This window comes from Lathamus discolor, chromosome 12 (assembly GCF_037157495.1).
Source record: "Lathamus discolor isolate bLatDis1 chromosome 12, bLatDis1.hap1, whole genome shotgun sequence".
Taxonomy (NCBI): domain Eukaryota; kingdom Metazoa; phylum Chordata; class Aves; order Psittaciformes; family Psittacidae; genus Lathamus; species Lathamus discolor.
The window spans coordinates 8,846,272-8,863,033 of NC_088895.1; the positions used below are offsets into that span (position 1 = coordinate 8,846,272).

General features: G+C 38.2%; 1 protein-coding gene across 14 annotated transcripts in view; it reads right to left on the reverse strand.

Moving 5' to 3' along the window:
* The window catches only part of EP400 (E1A binding protein p400), a 49,388-nt gene that overhangs the window by 18,211 nt on the left and 14,415 nt on the right, over positions 1-16,762 (reverse strand). For 9 of the 14 annotated variants that reach the window (XM_065692318.1, XM_065692316.1, XM_065692319.1 and 6 more), the window contains 20 exons: positions 16,191-16,245; positions 15,755-15,844; positions 14,426-14,533; positions 13,452-13,645; positions 13,099-13,276; positions 12,289-12,425; positions 11,945-12,114; positions 11,299-11,473; positions 10,756-10,892; positions 9,945-10,131; positions 8,842-9,008; positions 7,863-8,017; positions 7,107-7,343; positions 5,874-6,038; positions 4,897-5,064; positions 2,787-2,884; positions 1,757-2,055; positions 826-1,028; positions 555-724; positions 153-349 (listed from right to left, as the gene is read on the reverse strand). In XM_065692318.1, coding sequence (XP_065548390.1) covers positions 153-349; positions 555-724; positions 826-1,028; positions 1,757-2,055; positions 2,787-2,884; positions 4,897-5,064; positions 5,874-6,038; positions 7,107-7,343; positions 7,863-8,017; positions 8,842-9,008; positions 9,945-10,131; positions 10,756-10,892; positions 11,299-11,473; positions 11,945-12,114; positions 12,289-12,425; positions 13,099-13,276; positions 13,452-13,645; positions 14,426-14,533; positions 15,755-15,844; positions 16,191-16,245 — 3,290 coding nt within the window. Of the gene's footprint in view, positions 1-152; positions 350-554; positions 725-825; positions 1,029-1,756; positions 2,056-2,786; positions 2,885-4,892; positions 5,065-5,873; positions 6,039-7,106; positions 7,344-7,862; positions 8,018-8,841; positions 9,009-9,944; positions 10,132-10,755; positions 10,893-11,298; positions 11,474-11,944; positions 12,115-12,288; positions 12,426-13,098; positions 13,277-13,451; positions 13,646-14,425; positions 14,534-15,754; positions 15,845-16,190; positions 16,246-16,762 lie in introns of all 14 variants that reach the window. The other 5 variants (XM_065692320.1, XM_065692324.1, XM_065692323.1 and 2 more) reach the window with 3 other exon arrangements.

The following is a 16,762-nucleotide window of genomic DNA, read 5'->3' on the forward strand; positions in this document are numbered from 1 at the left end:
TTTCATATGATAACTTGCCATCTTCTTAATTAAAGTGAGATGAAGTTTTCAGCATTGTTTCCACTTTATTTCAGCTCATACAGAGCAGCACTATCTGAATTAACCTTACGTTAAAGCATGTTAAAGAGAGGTCGTTGAGCTGTAACCATCACCTGTATATATGGATATCTTTACATCTCCCAATTCTGTCACACCATTCCTGAGCTTTTGCATCCATCACTGGGTTTAGATCATTGTCATAGAACACAACTGTGTCTGCCTCAACAAGATTGACTCCAGTGGAACGACTGTGAGAGGAAAGGATGGCACAGAAAATGCGCTTGTCTCTGTTGAAAATTTTCATCAGCTCCTACACAAATGGAGTAAAAGGAGTAAATACACCATATACAGAAATAAAATGCCAGACTAAAGCCTAATGAAAACACAGACAAAAACAAGTCAAGTCTTTCAATATGAGTAAGAAACCAGGCAAAACTTCTTCTCCTGCTGTAGCATATAATAACCTGAGCAGCACATATTGCTGTTCCAGTGGACAACTGCTAGGGCAATCTTACCTGCCGTTGTTCATGGTTAGCATATTCATCAATCCTCACAAATGTGAGGAAATGGAAATTCAGGAACAATTCCAGTATGTCCAACATGAGAATCATCTGTGATAAGATCAGCACACGGCGCCCTTCAGATTTCAACTTTTGAAGCAGGACAGCAAGAGCTTCTAATTTTCCTACATTTCAAACAAGAAAATCAATACTAGTTTAATACAGAAATTCTGTTCCAGTGAAACAGGAAATCATAGAAACATTATCACCAAATGTCATCATTTACCTGAGTCATACTGCACCAGCCGGAGGTCAGGGAACTGCAGCAAGTGAGGAGTGGTAATCCTTTGTAACTGATGCAAATGTGGAGCTGCCTTTTGCTTAAGACTGTGCTTAAGGAGTTTCAGTCTATGACTATATGAAGGGGGAGGATTTGCTACATACATACATGCAGGAGCAGCAACTGCAGCTGGCAATACGAGGAGAGCCCTGCGAGAAGCATCAAAACAAGGGAATACCAGTTTAAAAAGTTATATACAAAATTATCATCTGCAGCAATAATTTTCAGCCTGTCAACCATGTAATTTTACACTATTATGTACCCACTTTGTTAAAGTGACTTAGTAAATGCTGAATGCCTTCAAAGTGTTAATATTCTCTATCTCCCTTTATACTTTTGTTTCGTCTGCTTTGATGACAGCTTCTGTTAAGGTGTTTGCACTGTGACCACTGCATTCAGTCCCTGCAGCTCAAACACAAGAAACACCCATCATACCAAACTTACTAAAAGCAATACAGAAAAGTCTGAGTTCTTCTAATTGTGTTTCATGTTTCTAGAAAGCTGCAGTTATTGCTCTGCATGCAATCCATTAAATGCCATTAAATGATGGAGTCTGCCTCCATCTCTGTGTCTTGGCTTTTGCTGGTTGGCTCAGAACTATTCAGAAATAAATCTAAAGTGTAGGAATGGAAGATGAATTATCGTCAGCTGAATTTGGGCTTGAAATTAGGAATGAGGTACTGAAAACTCTTATTATAAAGATCCTAAAGGAAACAGAAGTGACTGTTATTTTTATGTTTGTACTGCACATCATTTATGCTAAATGTATCAGTCTAAACCAAACATCAACAGAAACAAGGTTTTAAAGCTCTTTTGAAAAGGAGTGTTTAAGAAATAACTACATGTGGTAAAGGCTTGAGGCAGAGTCACACGTTACCTGTTAACAACATCCTTTAGAGATTCTTGTTGCTGACCCAAAGTCAGGATCATTTCTTGCAGTGGGCTACTTGGGCCTCCAGAGGCACTTGAAGAAAGGCAACAGTTCACAAAGCCAGCCCACCTCCAGCTGTTGTCTTGACTGGAAGACGGCTGAGAGGACTTTCTTTCACCAGCCAAAGAACAAACACTCAGCAAGTCTCTGCCATACATTGGGGCCCGTGAACAACGGCGCTCATTGCCAGAAAATATTCTGTCCAGGCGCTCCTTCAAAAGCCGGTTCTTCTCTTCATATGTTTCCTTTGCCAAGGAGAGTTGAAAAAGAACCATTTGCTGCTCATCATAAACACGTAGGAATTTGAGTTTCTTTAGAATGCAGCTATCAGGATCAAAGCACTGTGTGCTTTATACCACCAACATCCTAGATTATAAGAACTACGTAAAGCAATCACTAAAGGTATAAATTTTGGATAAAATTTTAATTCATATTAAATTCAATTAATATTAAAGAGTCAATTATATCTTATTTTAACACCTATTTGGTTTTTTAAAGTACATTTTCATAGTTTTGTAAATAAACCAGAACTATTAATTTCTATTTGGAACATTTCAATTAACACATTAATATTTATGAGGTGCAGGTTCTTGCACAGTTTAACATATACTTGATGTTTCCCTATGCTTTATAGGTTGCTTGAGTATCTTTGCTTGTGAAAATCTTATGATTCCTTTATTTATGCATTACTATGTAATTACGATATATTACAGTCACAAGAACCTGTCTGCTGCCACAGCACAAGAAACCTGATAGCTGCTTTTATACACAAGAATTTATCTTAAACTATGGATTACAAATGAAAATGCACTGGTTCTGTCAACCTGAAACACTGACGGAAGCTGCTTTACGTACTCTGTAGTCATCAAAGTTCCTAATTAATCCCAGCTTCATAAATTAAGGCTTCCAACTATTGCATGGATTTAGTATCAAGCCTGAAAAGTGTTGTTTCCTGAAGAAAACAAAAATTAAGTACCTGCAGTTGTCCATGCGTTAAACCAGCTGCCGGTTTTAACGCTGCTCCCATGTCACCAGATGACAAATTAGTAACTGCAGTTCTACCTGGAATACAAACTGAGGATAAACGTTGTGTTTATACACTTATTCTTAAGATCGGTTTCATTTATTATTTTCAGCAGCAGACGTTTCATAGCTGTAACACACCATAACTGCAGACAAGTTTTTATCCTCGATGTCCACTGGGTATTGCAAATTTATACTTTCCTACACATCACATATCTGACAGATGTTTACACCAACTGCTTTCACAAAAGTCCAAGACAGATCAATGGAATTTTACTTTGCTTTGCACACACACCTGCTGCATTCGTAGCTTATCCAAAATACCATGTAAAGTGCAATAGGTATTAACATTTAGAAGTTATACTCTAAATCAGTAACACATTGTTTCAATTCATCTTAAAACAGTCACCTAAGATTTTTCAGAAAACACATGAATTCAGCGTATCTACAAACTGATGAAACTGTACGATGGAATCTCATGGTGGAGTTCTTGTGAATTCAACTGCTAGCAAACATTTTTCCCAGACAGCTAACTAAACTATAAGAACATTACACACAACTTATCAAAACTACAGTGATCATGTACCAGCAGACTACAGACACTGCGTAGCAGTTATTTTCTTGATAGGATATATAGGTTTCTATCTCAGTCGGAGTACATTGCTCATCAGCACTGATTATTTGTACTAGAAAAGCAGCACAACCCTCTGCTGGTCACTGTGAGCCTGTAGTGGTGAGTCAACACACCCATGAAGAACTGCATTCCACTTAACAAGCAGATGCTGGCCCTTACATTAAGACTAACAGACTTCTAAAGAGTATGCAGAGGTTTAAGCTTTGCCTTTCCATATTTTTATTACGAATAACCAAACAGACATAGCCAATATAAATCCAGTTTTACTACACAGCTCCATGTGATCCCAGCAGTTTCAGTTTCCAATCACCCAAAGCAATGGAATTTATTTAGCATTTTATCCTAACTTCAGAAAGTCAAAGTAAGTATTTTCAAAAAGGCTTTACATCTTCCTCCAATGATGAACAGCAATAATAATAATGTTCTCTTTTATCAACTGGAAACAGTACTTCAGTTATTATTGCTTTTAACAGAGCCCTCTTTTTACCATCATGAGAGTAGTAAGACGCGTGAGTTTTTGTAGAACTCTTACATCAATTTTCATTCTGAACTGTGGCCGTTATTAGGAGTACCTGTAGTGCAATCAAAGCTGGAGGGTGAAACATGTGAACCACAGTTCTTCCAAACTATGACAGAAATCGTTTACCTCCCAACAACAGGGAGGCTGTTGAAGCTTCCTCTCACCTTTTTATGACAAGATGTTTACTCTTCAGAGAGTCAAAGTATGAACTTCAGTGGCACATTAATACATCAAAAAGGAGCAGTAAGCAGTCTGTTTTGAGGGAATGGTTTATATCCAGAGAACATTACAGCATATGGCCATTTCCAGGGAACAAACTCCTAGCATTGCATTTATCATCATTTTTCAATGTGCTGTTTTGTTGTAAATGCATCTTAGGCAGAAATTTCTCTATCATTTTTCAACCAATATCTTGATCGTATTTTTAAGCAAGGAACCAATCACATTTGCAGCAAGGCACCAAACACCTAAGCAGTATTTGCAGAGGGAAGACAGTAGCTTGATTAGATAGAGAAGCAAAGAAAATTAGACAAAGGCAAAAACAATGTGGAAATCGAGAGAATTGCTGGACATTCTCTGTCAGTACAAAAGATGATCACCCTGATTTTTTCTTGAAAAAAGTAACAAACTATTTCACACTCACTTCTTCCCTCAAAAAATATACCTATGACACAACTGGAAAAAAAAAATCTATATATTTAATAGAGTTTCAAGCTCTCCCAGGTTTGTACTAAAAATGATCCAATTAGCATACCTAATCACACACAAATCAGAAGGATGTGCCTCACAGTTTACCTGCTTCTGAAGTCATTTTACAGAAGCGTGGTCTATAACAATCTGGAGTTATATATCAATGTGATTTTAGTAACTGAATGTTTAGATACAGACATTTCAGATTAGAAAACCTACCTTGCTGTGCCACTGCTGTGGAAGTTGGGACACCTGCTTGATGCTGGCTTCCTAAAGCATTCAGAGCGTTCTGAACAGCTCCTGTTTGGGAAACGGTCTGCATGACAACCGGGCCCTGAGGTCTCAAATACTGCTGACCAGGTGCTGAAACAATCTGAAGAACACTTCCTACAATGAAGGATTTTCAGAAAGTTAGGCTCAACAGAGTGGAAAAGAATAAAGAGTGTAAACAGTCTTCTCTGGCAAGAAATGCTACTGTTACAGACTGGCAGACAAATTCATTACACCAATCTGATTTAAAGTACCGCAAGATCTGGTAAGAGGGAAACACCTAAATCTTCATGATTGATGAGGAGTTTCACATTGTAGGGGTATCATTCTAAATCTAGGTATTTTATACTGAATTCAGATGAAATCAGGTCAACCAAGAAATCCTCACTTAGTGTTCCCTCTATCTGTTTTGTTGGCCACAGAGAATCAAGATATCCAGGTTCTCCTGAATTTGGCAACAGGCATACCACCAGCAAGGGAAACTTGAGGGCAAAATATACTGTAGGAAGAGTATTCAGGTCAGGGTAATAGTTGGGTCAAAATACAGACGCACAACAATCCTCAAGTATTATTTACACCACCTCAGAACAAAGAACATCCTCAGTTGTGTCTGTTTCTGCTCATTAGGGATTTAATCTGAAATAATGCCTCACCTTACTTTAGCTGTATTGCATACATGTGAAAACAAATTCAATTAAAAAATCTTGAAATACATTACAGAAAGTAACCATGTCTTTCATTTGTCAGGCATTTATTTTTCAAAGCAGAGCTACCTTATTATCCCTGTCTCACATAGAAAACAGGCAGAGCAGAACAGAGTAAGCAGTGGGGATGGAAAAATCTCTTTAACATACAGCAGCAAGGAATGTGCTGTCCATAACAAAGCATTCTGAATAATGGAAAACTCCCTTTTTTGAAATAAGTACCTTGTAACTGCAAGGGTTGCCCTGCCGTGAGCTGGCGAAGTTGACTATGCGATAAAGTGAACTTATTCCCTTGGAACTGCAGTGTTACAGGGGTCTCTGGCTGAGCGATCCTGCCTTGTGCTCCTGCTATAGAAGCCAGCTGGGCTATTTTTACTACCTCACCACCTGTCAAAAAGGGAAACAGGCATTAAAAAAAGACCAAAGTGGGAGGCAGGTTGTTCAATAGTCATAATTCTAAGTTTTGGTTAGTAAACTGGTGCTGAAGCGCCTTCCATGCATAATTATACTCAAGAGTGCATCAAAAGTGTCATATAAAAGTTAAGCAGGTATCGCTTTCTATATTTGATGGGCAAACTGGAAAAAAGCTGATTGTTTACAGGGTAAGAACATCAACATTTTAGGAGTTACCACTTTCATTAGCAAAAAAGTTAAGAGCTACCTGAAAACTCATGTGACACTTTGTAACAGGACGAGTATAGACATTAAAGTGATTTTCACTGCCTTTTCAAGAGCACAAAGGAAGGTTTTAGGAAGAGACAAAAATATTCACATATGTGGCACTGTAAATATACAGTTGCAATGGCCTGAAATTTGCTGATGAAACATGATTTATATTAAGCGATCTGCACTTAGACAAACCAAAAAGCTTTAGAAGTGACAAGGACCAAGCTTTTTGTGATTTAAATGCAGAAAGGTTAGAGGCATTTAAGCATTAAGTTTTATGGTATTGAGAAAATACTGGCGTGAAAATGTAGCTTTTGTAAAGGCAGTGCATTACCCCAGAGATAAAATTAATACATCAGTGCTCAGTACTCTATACACATGCTAATAGGCAGTGCACATACAACCTTAAAGCAAAGCCTCATTGCTTTTCTCTGCCTAACAGTTGAGACTTTCCTCTCTGCAAGAGGCCTTTAGCAGATGGATTAGTGTTTAATATGAAAGGAATAATTAGGATAGAGCTAAAACATGTGGTCTGAAGGAAGTCTTGCCAGCAGAAGAAACATGCAGAAATAGGAGATTAAGTTGACACCGCTAATGTATGTCCACAGCAATTCTATTGTTTCTTATCCAATTTTCGATTTTCCTTGGTCATAAAGCAACATACTGAGCAAGGCTAATCAGAAGAGTGAAAAAAAAACAACGATTCTGTACACATTTTTAGGGTGCCTAGTAACTTAACCTCATTGTAGTATAAAGGTGGGAGAAACCTAGAAAGGGGAGGCCACTTACTAGGCAACCGTGCCTGGGCCTGAGAGGTCAGTACCAGCCTCTGAGGCAGCACACTCTGTTGGATGGTGTGCGAGGGGGCCTGTGGCTGGGCCTGCCCTAGCTGAGAGGCCGGCGCAGAGGTCTGGCCCCGCGGTTTCACAGGGTTGGCTGCGCTAGTTGCTGTGGTGAAGGTCGCTGCGGGCTGGTGTCTTGGAGCACTGGTGGAAGCCTGAGTTGTCTGAAACTGTGCTGCTGCGGCTGCAATCAATAAGGGTTGTTTGGGCAAGCTGTTAGAGGTTTTAATTCCGCTCTTTTAAACAACCTGCATTAAAAAGAAACCTTCCAACAGGATATTAAAATGGCTACAGGAACGGCTTGTCCTTACAGAATGGGATTTCTATCCACACCTTCTACTCCATCCTCTTTTTACAACATTATGTATTTGGAAAGCATTGTTTTAAAGCTTAAATAAATACACAAACGCACTGTAAATTCCCATCATTGATAGAACATTGCATATGATCAGAGTTTAAATACCAACTGTGCCATATTTACTCCATACGCTAACAGTTAGGTTACACAAAGCTTAGTTTTGTATTATATTGGCAGATTGTACTGTAGAAACTAGTGGGGAAATTTATTGGCAATTAGTCTGTTGGTATTTTTAAGCCATTAGTATTCTAGACCATTAAGCTAGAGGGGAAAGGAGTTCTATTAACAGACCTTTATCGGACTACACAGAGGCTCAGGTAACCAACCTAGCACTAACTTTCCTACCTTGATTTGAAGACACCGTAGCTATGGGTGATCTTCCTCGTACTTGTGCCTGTTGAGTTACAGTTGCTGTGGTCACTGTGCGTTGTACTTGAGTGCTTGGGAAGACTACAGTCCTGCCCTCAGGTTTCTGACCGTACTGAACGGGTTGAAACAACCTGAAAAGAATATGAAAATTCAAAGTCGATAGGAAGGTCACAGTTCAGGCTTTAACAATGAGCTCTACCACCCAGACAGTATAAACCAATCACATCAGATGCTCATGTCTTTCTTGCAGATGACTGAAACTGGCAAGACTCATCACTTCAGCAAACTTCAAGTGTGGACATTTTATAAAGTCATTTTGTTAAGTCCAAGAAGAAAGAAGAAACCTTTCATTGTCATGCATCCAGTTTATTGCTGGATGTATGACAATTACAAGAAACAGCTTAAAAGAGTCTAGCTCGATCCCTGGAAAAAGAACGGGGAGCTCATATCATTTCCAGGGAGATGTCAACATGCCATCAGGTCATCAGGCAGCCCTTTTGCATCAGAAAAACAGTTCCACCTTACTTTGTGATCACTGCTTCACTAGCAGATAAATACTCTTAGAAATTCACTGCTATAAAACTTCATGTGTCTCTTATAACACTGCAAGCACAGATAACCCTGTAGGTCCAACTTAGTCTTTTAGTTGCAAAACAACACTCACTTGCCATAAACAAGGACCCCAAGAACAAAACCCACCTGCTGCTGAAGTAAAAACTATGGGAAATCCATGAACAAACTTCAAATGGAGCCACACACCTCAAAAAACTATTCAAATAGAATCCTGCTTTTCAAGAGTGAACAAGAAAGCAACAGAACAATAAAATGCAAAGTCAAGTCTGAGGTTTTGTGTGAATCACATTACTAGAGATGCAGACAGAATGCTGTAAACATAGCAACAGGACTATATTTCCTTCTTGTAATTGTAGTTTAAAAGGAGGGCAGTTGTACATACCTGCTTGGTTTGAGCTTCACAGGGTTGGGCCTGGCTGGTGGTGGAGGGGAGCTGTAGATTTCTTCAATCAACTTTCTAGTAACCTTCTGTTTTGGCAACATTTGCGCTTCGTAATGAGTCATTTTGTTTTCCATTCCAATGAGATCAAAAAGAGACAGGTCTGATTCCTAAGGGATATTGTAAAATAAGGTTTATTTTATGTGATCCCAAACACTTAAGCCCTCTCCATGTTCTCTCCTTAATTCACTTTCTATATTTTCAGAAATAAATGCTGTAAATTTAAAAAGGAAGCTATTACTTCTTAGCCAAAACTGTTTAGAAACCTTGGAAATATATCTTAAACTTATAATCCCATTTTAAGCATCAGCATTGGAAGAAAAAGAACTTAAACCATTAGCCAGTTATGGAAATCAAAGCAAGACACATCTAACAATTCTTAATATACCACAATTTCCAAAGAATTAAGTAGAACTCCTAGAAGGTCTTTGTTAACTCTCAAGCTCAAATGCCAAACTACAAAGGCACATGTATAATTTAGGAGTAGAAGAATACGAAGGAAGGAAATAAGGTTAATCAAAAAGATCACCTCATCTGCTCCACTACTCATACTTCTCTGTAATGCAATTATTTCCTTTGATTATGCTGAAGAGGGGAGTTACTTCTTCAAGGATAACACAAATAGTGGTACTTCAAATGGATTGACAGAAGCATACTAATTTAGTCACTTTAGCATACTGATTTAGAAAAAGAGTAAGTCTTGCTCTCCTTTAGCTACTGAAAGCAGAAGGAAAATTACAGAATGCCGTCAGACATTTCCTGACACATTTCAGCGTCAGAAAACTCCTGCACACTAGTACATTGAAAGCAAAGTTAAGTTCTCTTTGACCAAGTAGTTAATGAAAAATTACTGATTGCAAGCTACTTGAAAAGCTCAAACTACTATTACAAGAAGGAGATGCAACAAGTACACACTTGGTAGGCATGGCTACAGAACTGTGAATTCCTTCTGTTTATAAACTTCAGGTAGACTTCAGATGTATAAGAAGACAATAATATTAAGTACTGAAATTCTGCAAAAGCAGTCAAGAGAGAAAAATACTCACCTTCCAAATATCCTTTTCTAGGGCACTCAGTACCAGAGACGCAGTTCTGTACTCCAGTGTTTCTGATACATAAGAGGTACTTGAAAGCCGGGGGTTTATCAGATCAGGGTGATTACAAATCCGCTGCAGCTGCATCAGGACATGCAGGACACTGATGAAGTGTCCGCTTTTGAGGGCTTCTTGGGTTCTACCAAATAATTTATACAGAAATACATTAATTTAAGTACAGCTTTTATGGAGATGTTCCTAAAACAGCAAGGTGAGAATGTGAAATGGCAGCATGCTATGCAAGAGTCTTAAAACCAACTTAACTTATACTTAGGTTTTTCTAGAGCATTTTAAGTAGCACTGAACCAAATGTAAATTTAGAAATATGAAACTTTAGGACCAGTGCTACCTTACAGTCAAGTACAACCTAACCACCTCCCTAACCTCTACCTGTTTTGTTTCTGTTTCATCCCTGTACCTATCAATAACCACTTAATATCACAGCACAGGTAAATGCATGGGTATGAGGAGAAACACTTTGGTCTTTAAGAATTAACGAACCACTCTTTATGGACATATCTTAAAGCACAAGAGCAGCAAACCTGACCATTACAACTTGACTTTAAGGTTCCCAAGGTTAAATGCATGTTTTTCATTAGCCCCACTTGCCTGTAATTTTAGTTTACAATGCAATCATGTCTTACCCACTGGTCATATTGGAAAATCTCAGAAAAACACTAAAACACTTCCAACCATGACAATCAATTACCATCTTGCTTAAGCACCAAAAATGACAGCATTATGTACTGCTTTAACTCCTTACCCTGGCTGTAAAATGACATCTTCATACATAGCTTTTTGTCGACTAGAAAGACGACACTTTAGCACATGTTCATATTTCTTTGTTAGCTGCTTTTCAACGTCTCTCTTTGATCTTCGCAAAATAAATGGTTGAATCATCTGCAACATTTTAGAATCAAGAGGAAAAAAAATTTCACTTCAAAGTGCAGTTTTACAACAGGAAGCTAAACCTATTCACACCTAACATATCTGATGTGATAAGCCTCATATGCTGTATATAATCATATTGCTATGCACACAGTTGTAAGGCTTTAATTTGTTCTTTTAATTTCTGCATGTTATGCTTCAAATCAGAGCCTTACATTATTTTTTTAAGAAACCTCCATACTATTCTGGTCACAGAAACTTCTGCTTTCAGCAGGACTTTGTCTGAACTGAACAAAGTGTTAAGAAAAGCCAGAAACCTCAAGCTGAACCACATCTATTCATTTCTTCTTTCTTCCCTATTTTTTCCCCCAACATCTAACTACTGTAGTAGGACAGATGAGAAAAAATGACAACATACTCTGTGTAACCTGATGACCAGTTTATGGCAATAATCCTGGTTCTCCTCGTTAGGTGCTTTTACTGGAAAATCTAGGTAAGGTCTGGAAATTCCCGGAATCAGAAAATGTACCATGGTCCACAACTCCATCAATGTGTTATGCAAAGGAGTGTCTATCAGAAGTAAACGATGCTGGCTGTGAAGAGTAAAAGAAGATTTCAAAACAACATAGCATTTAGCTAGCATCATTATGAAAAGGACACCAGTATCCAAACACTGCTTACTGTAGTTCAGGTTTGTCAGATACACAGAAGAACTAAGCACAGAAGAAATTTAAATCTAGGCTAAATTATCTTTTTACTCTTGAATACACCACCAAAATAAATTCTTTGTTGCAGAGCATCAGAACATACAAAGGGATCTGTTTGGGAGCATGGAGTATCAGTGAAGAAGAATTATAGTTATGATAGTGTTAACAAAAAAATCCTGAGCACGTCTCTCAATCCTGATTGTTTCACTGAAGACACCTCTGCAGGCACATGTTGCACAGGAAATTGGACAGATCAAACCAAGAGGGCTTTTATCAGTTTTCTGTTAAGAACAGAACTGTGTTACATGAAGAGAGAAAAACTCACTACCAGCAGGAGAACAATTCCCTGCTCCTTACCTGCGGAGACTGAAAAGTGCCTCCCAGTGTTTCTCAGTCATGTTCTTGATTTGTTGCATCTCATCTACTATTAAGTATTTCCACCGCATTTTCATAAATGCTGGGTGGCCTTTGAACAGCTGTTTGTAGGAAGTGATACACACATTGAAGCTGTTAGGTTCTGTCCATTCCTACAGAAAAGGAGACAGAAAATTTAAGACAGAATTCTCAAGTATCTTACAACCAGCTATTTCTTTGCTAAGAACAGAAAGATGCTATGACTCAAATAAATGTTTAAGTGCAGGTTAAAGCTCTTCCCATCTAAAATGGGAAAACAACAGTGTAAAAGTTGCAAAATACAGTACCTGTCTTTTTGCCCTAAGCTCCCTCTGGCTGCCAAAGTAAAGAAGTATTTTCAACCCTGGGCACCAGCGTTTCAATTCCAGTTCCCATTTTAATATGTTACAGCTCCGTACAACAACAAGGTGAGGGCCCCAATTACCTACAGGAGGGAAAACAGCAGTTAACTATAGGAAGAGACTCCTGACAATTCATGTGGTTCATATTCTCCCTTGATTTTTTAAGTGTAGTGCACTAAATTCATCATTAAAAGTAATATCCAGTAACAACAGAGGTATTTTAATGACTAATCTACACTTTCCTATCTATTAGACACAAAGGAAGTACCCTTTGTGCACCTATTATCTATTTTTCCCTCACCTACATCAACTGTTTGAATAAGAGATACTACCCCCACACTACCACCTTTGCTTTACTTATTTCCTTAAACCATCCTCAGTACAACACCATGATAAGTAATATCTGAGATGATATGCAAAACGCACTTGTTTAAGGGTTTATATTTACTCCTTCAGTTTAACTATATGTGGCCATTTGGTCATCACACGATGTTTTAAGGCTTTTTTATATCAATGAACTAGGCTGCAGATGAATTTTGCCATCCAGAAGGTAACAGCAGATTGCTCAAACAATGTAGTTGATAGGAAGACACTCCTATGCCACACAATCTGAGACAGTTTTTCTGACATAATCTTACTCTGCGCATTATTTAAACTCTGATACAGTTCAGCAGAAATAAAATGACCCTAGGCTACAATCCACAAAGACAATGTTGGCGTAGTACCTGTCTAAAATTGTTGGACAAATGAACTTACCTTCATTACAAGCCAAGTGGGCAAAAAAGGCAATAATTTGTACTGTTTTTCCAAGCCCAGCTTCATCTGCCAGAATGCCATTGAGATTCTTCCTGTACAGCTTTGCTAGCCAGTCCAGCCCAATCTTTTGATATTCTCTGAGAGGCCCATACAGGAGTGATGGAGTATTGTATTTTATCTGTAATGTGAATAATTTCACACTTTTTTTCCCCAAGTTAAATTCACAGAGCATGTCACAAAACACAATCATTCTATAGTTCAATAACTAGAAAATACTTAATATGATTGGTTGCTAAAATCTGCAAAATCATGTAAAAGTGAGCATACACAGTAGCAGAAACAGGGAGTCTTACCGCTGTTGTTATCCTGGAGCTGCCTTTAGGTAACAGCATTTCTGCTGCAGCAGCAACTTCTGCTATGTCTCGCATATGCTTCTTTGGAGGACTTGATCTGTCTATACCCTTGTACTGGTCGATGCTGAGGAGGGAGTCTATGAGGACAACTTCTTTCTGAGGACTTTCCCTATCAGAGATATGGTCTTCTATTTCTATGGGAGAATAATTACATTAACATTTGTAATAAACTTCAGTAGCGGATACACAAATGAATTGAGATGGCTAGAATTCAGACAGGGGTCTAAAAGGAGGCAGCTAAGTTAAAAAAAAAATCTGTGATTTTCGGGCTAGTCAAGCTAACACAAAAATAGCCTAAGCTCAGGATCATGTACATGTTCTGGATGTTCACACTTTGAAAGCTAACATGACCATTAGCTTTCCACAGCTTCTAGGGAGGTCCTCTCGTACTACTTAAAACCTATCTTCAAACATGTAATTCTATCATCATATTAGTATAGAACAGATGGCAACTGTGTAATAACAGCTAGCTATGAAAGTGTACTGTTTAATTCAGCGTAGAGAGGCTCTTCTACAGCTCACTATTGCTCCTGAGCATCTCACACATCTTGACTTTAAGACAGGCAAATGCTACCCTCTTTTCTTAAACTGAGAAATTAAAAAGAAAGGAAGAAGTTCTTCGAAGAGCATTTAGTAATAATTAATAATTAAAATTTGTAATATTTAGTAATAAGAGGAACAAATGTAATTTTTCTAATGACCATTCCAAATGCTTATCAAGTAAGCCACTGCACTTTCCATTCACTCTTGTATATAACATTCTTCTTCACTTAAAACTAAAAAACATTTTAAATGTGATTCACTCAGTACTTGCTTTCCCCTAGTATAAAATGTCTTTTAATAGAGACCTAAAGAGCCAATCAACTTATTTGACCTTGTAAGTCAGCACTCCTTCTAAACAAACAGTAACTTACCTTCCTCACTGCTGTCCTCTTCACTGTCAGGCTTTGGCTGGGGCCAGTGAAAACTTTCTGCAAAGGCACCTTCATACATCTTCAGTAAATCTTCCAAAGGCAATTCAGCTGAAGGTCATTAAAAGATTAAGTTTAAAAATATGAAATCTTGGAACAAGCAGTACCATTGTCTTTAATCACATTACGTTCTTCACAATTGTATAAAGCCAGTTCTCTAATAAGAAGTTAATGGAAGAGGTAATTATTAGGCAGATGATGGCAATATTTATTCAATGACTTTGATTACAGAGAACACTTTGCAATACACCAAGCCGTCTGCTCACTCAGCTTGATTTTTGCTATATTATAAACCCACCATACAAACTGACAGTAAACCACTGGTTGGGGAAGTAGGGGCACCAAATCCAGCCAAGTGGTTTGAAGACAACTCAAAACTTCAAAGTTCCAAAATTGAGCTATACCTCAACCCTGATAAAGAGTATCTCCATGATTCATTGCCTTATGTGTTAAAGCAAAAATGCGCTTCATGACCGGCAGTGGCAAATCAATCAGGAAACATCCTCATTAGGAACTTGGCTGACTGGCCAAGAGTTATAATACCTCCAACTGGCCAGCTGGCTGCAGCCACTAAGCTGCCAAACAGACCAAACAAGCTGATTTGGAAACTGCATATTAATCACCAGACAGACTTTGCTTAATGGGAAGCTTGCCTCTAAAAATCAGCAAGGTTTTTGCCATGATAAGTGAAGTGATCCCCATGGGATACTTTGCATGCATCAAGTTCGGCACAGCAGTTGCTATGCTGCTAATGAAAGCGAGCTGCTAGCAGAGCATTGTTCCTAAAAGCCCCTTATGTCCAAGTATTTATACACCCACCCCCAAGACTGGCATCTCAAGGCCCTTTCAGACCTATCAGGTGGTTCACAAAACCCTTCTGAGATACTCAAGACAGTTGATGGTAAAACATTCATGCTCAATCTGATACCCAACTGGTTTTAAGTATTTATCATGTCCTTCTAGAATTTAGGTTGAGAGCTTTTGGTGTGAGGTTTTAAAGAAACACAGTGCTTCAACAGAGGAATACTTTTTCTCAAGCCACCTTGTCTGATAACTAGGTAAGTATATGGACTGCTTTATAAAGTACATCACATATGTCCATCATCATCCCACAAACTAACTGCTACAGCTTTCCAAAAGGGAAAACATATGACTGAATATCTGAATGCATTCAACTTCTCATCTATAACCCTACTCACAAATATAACTGCTGCGTGTTCTCACTTGCTCTTTCAGAACGTACCACAGAGAAGCATCAAGCTACATGCCTACCTTCTTTGGCTAGATTAGACAACTCAGTTTGATGGTTTATGTTTCCTTCTTTAGCTTCTTGTTCTTCAATTGTTTCTTCTTCATCTTCAACTAAAATAAAAACAAAAGCTAACTTACCCAATAATTCAGGAAGTTTGCAGTTATACACCCATAAAGTATACTAGCATAGAATAGGATCTATAAGTTAGCAGGATTCAAAAAAAAAAAAAAAATCTATAAAAAATAAAAATTAAAAAAAATTATTTTCAAACTTTCACTGAAGCTCTGTTAAGTCAAATTGCCTATGAAATTGCCTATCTAATCTCTCTAAGAAATGGATGAAGGCTGGTATTTGATTTAGGAGAAGCAGTAACAGACCAAAACCCTGTGCGTTTAGGGTTTTAATATACAACTTAAGTATTACACTATAGGTGCACGATTTTGAAAAGTGACTTACCTTCCTCATCAGTCAAAGATGTGCTTGCCTTTCTTTTCCTTCCAGATGATGAACCCTGACATTAAATAACGAGAATATTTAAAATCCAAAAACAAATTTAGGGAGGCTTTTTGTTTGTTTTTTTAAAGAAAGCAAAAAGTGCCTTGCAATCACAACAGCACCTATTAGTACTTTCGTGGTCATACAGAAGCAAACACTCCGCTTCTGTACTGAAGGTAGCATGCAGTCAGCCACTCCAAGTGTTTCTGACTCAAATTGCTCAGGTCCAGCTGTGGCACAAAGCCATAGTACACTCCTTCCCTTAGAAACATTATGGAGGCACAAAACCTTTTACTCAGGTTGAATTGAGGGCTCAATTTTCTCTCGCCAATAAAAAAGGGATATGGCACAGGCCTACAATTGTTCAGTCTCAGCTGTCCAGCCATGGTTTAGTCTCTGCAAATTAACACTCACAGACATTGCTAGGCCACAGTTTGGCTGATAACACATGGTAAAGCTTGTTCCTAACAAGAAATTCAGATGTAGGCATTCTGCTTGGTGAAAGGGGAGCACTTCAGTATGCGGGCACCAGC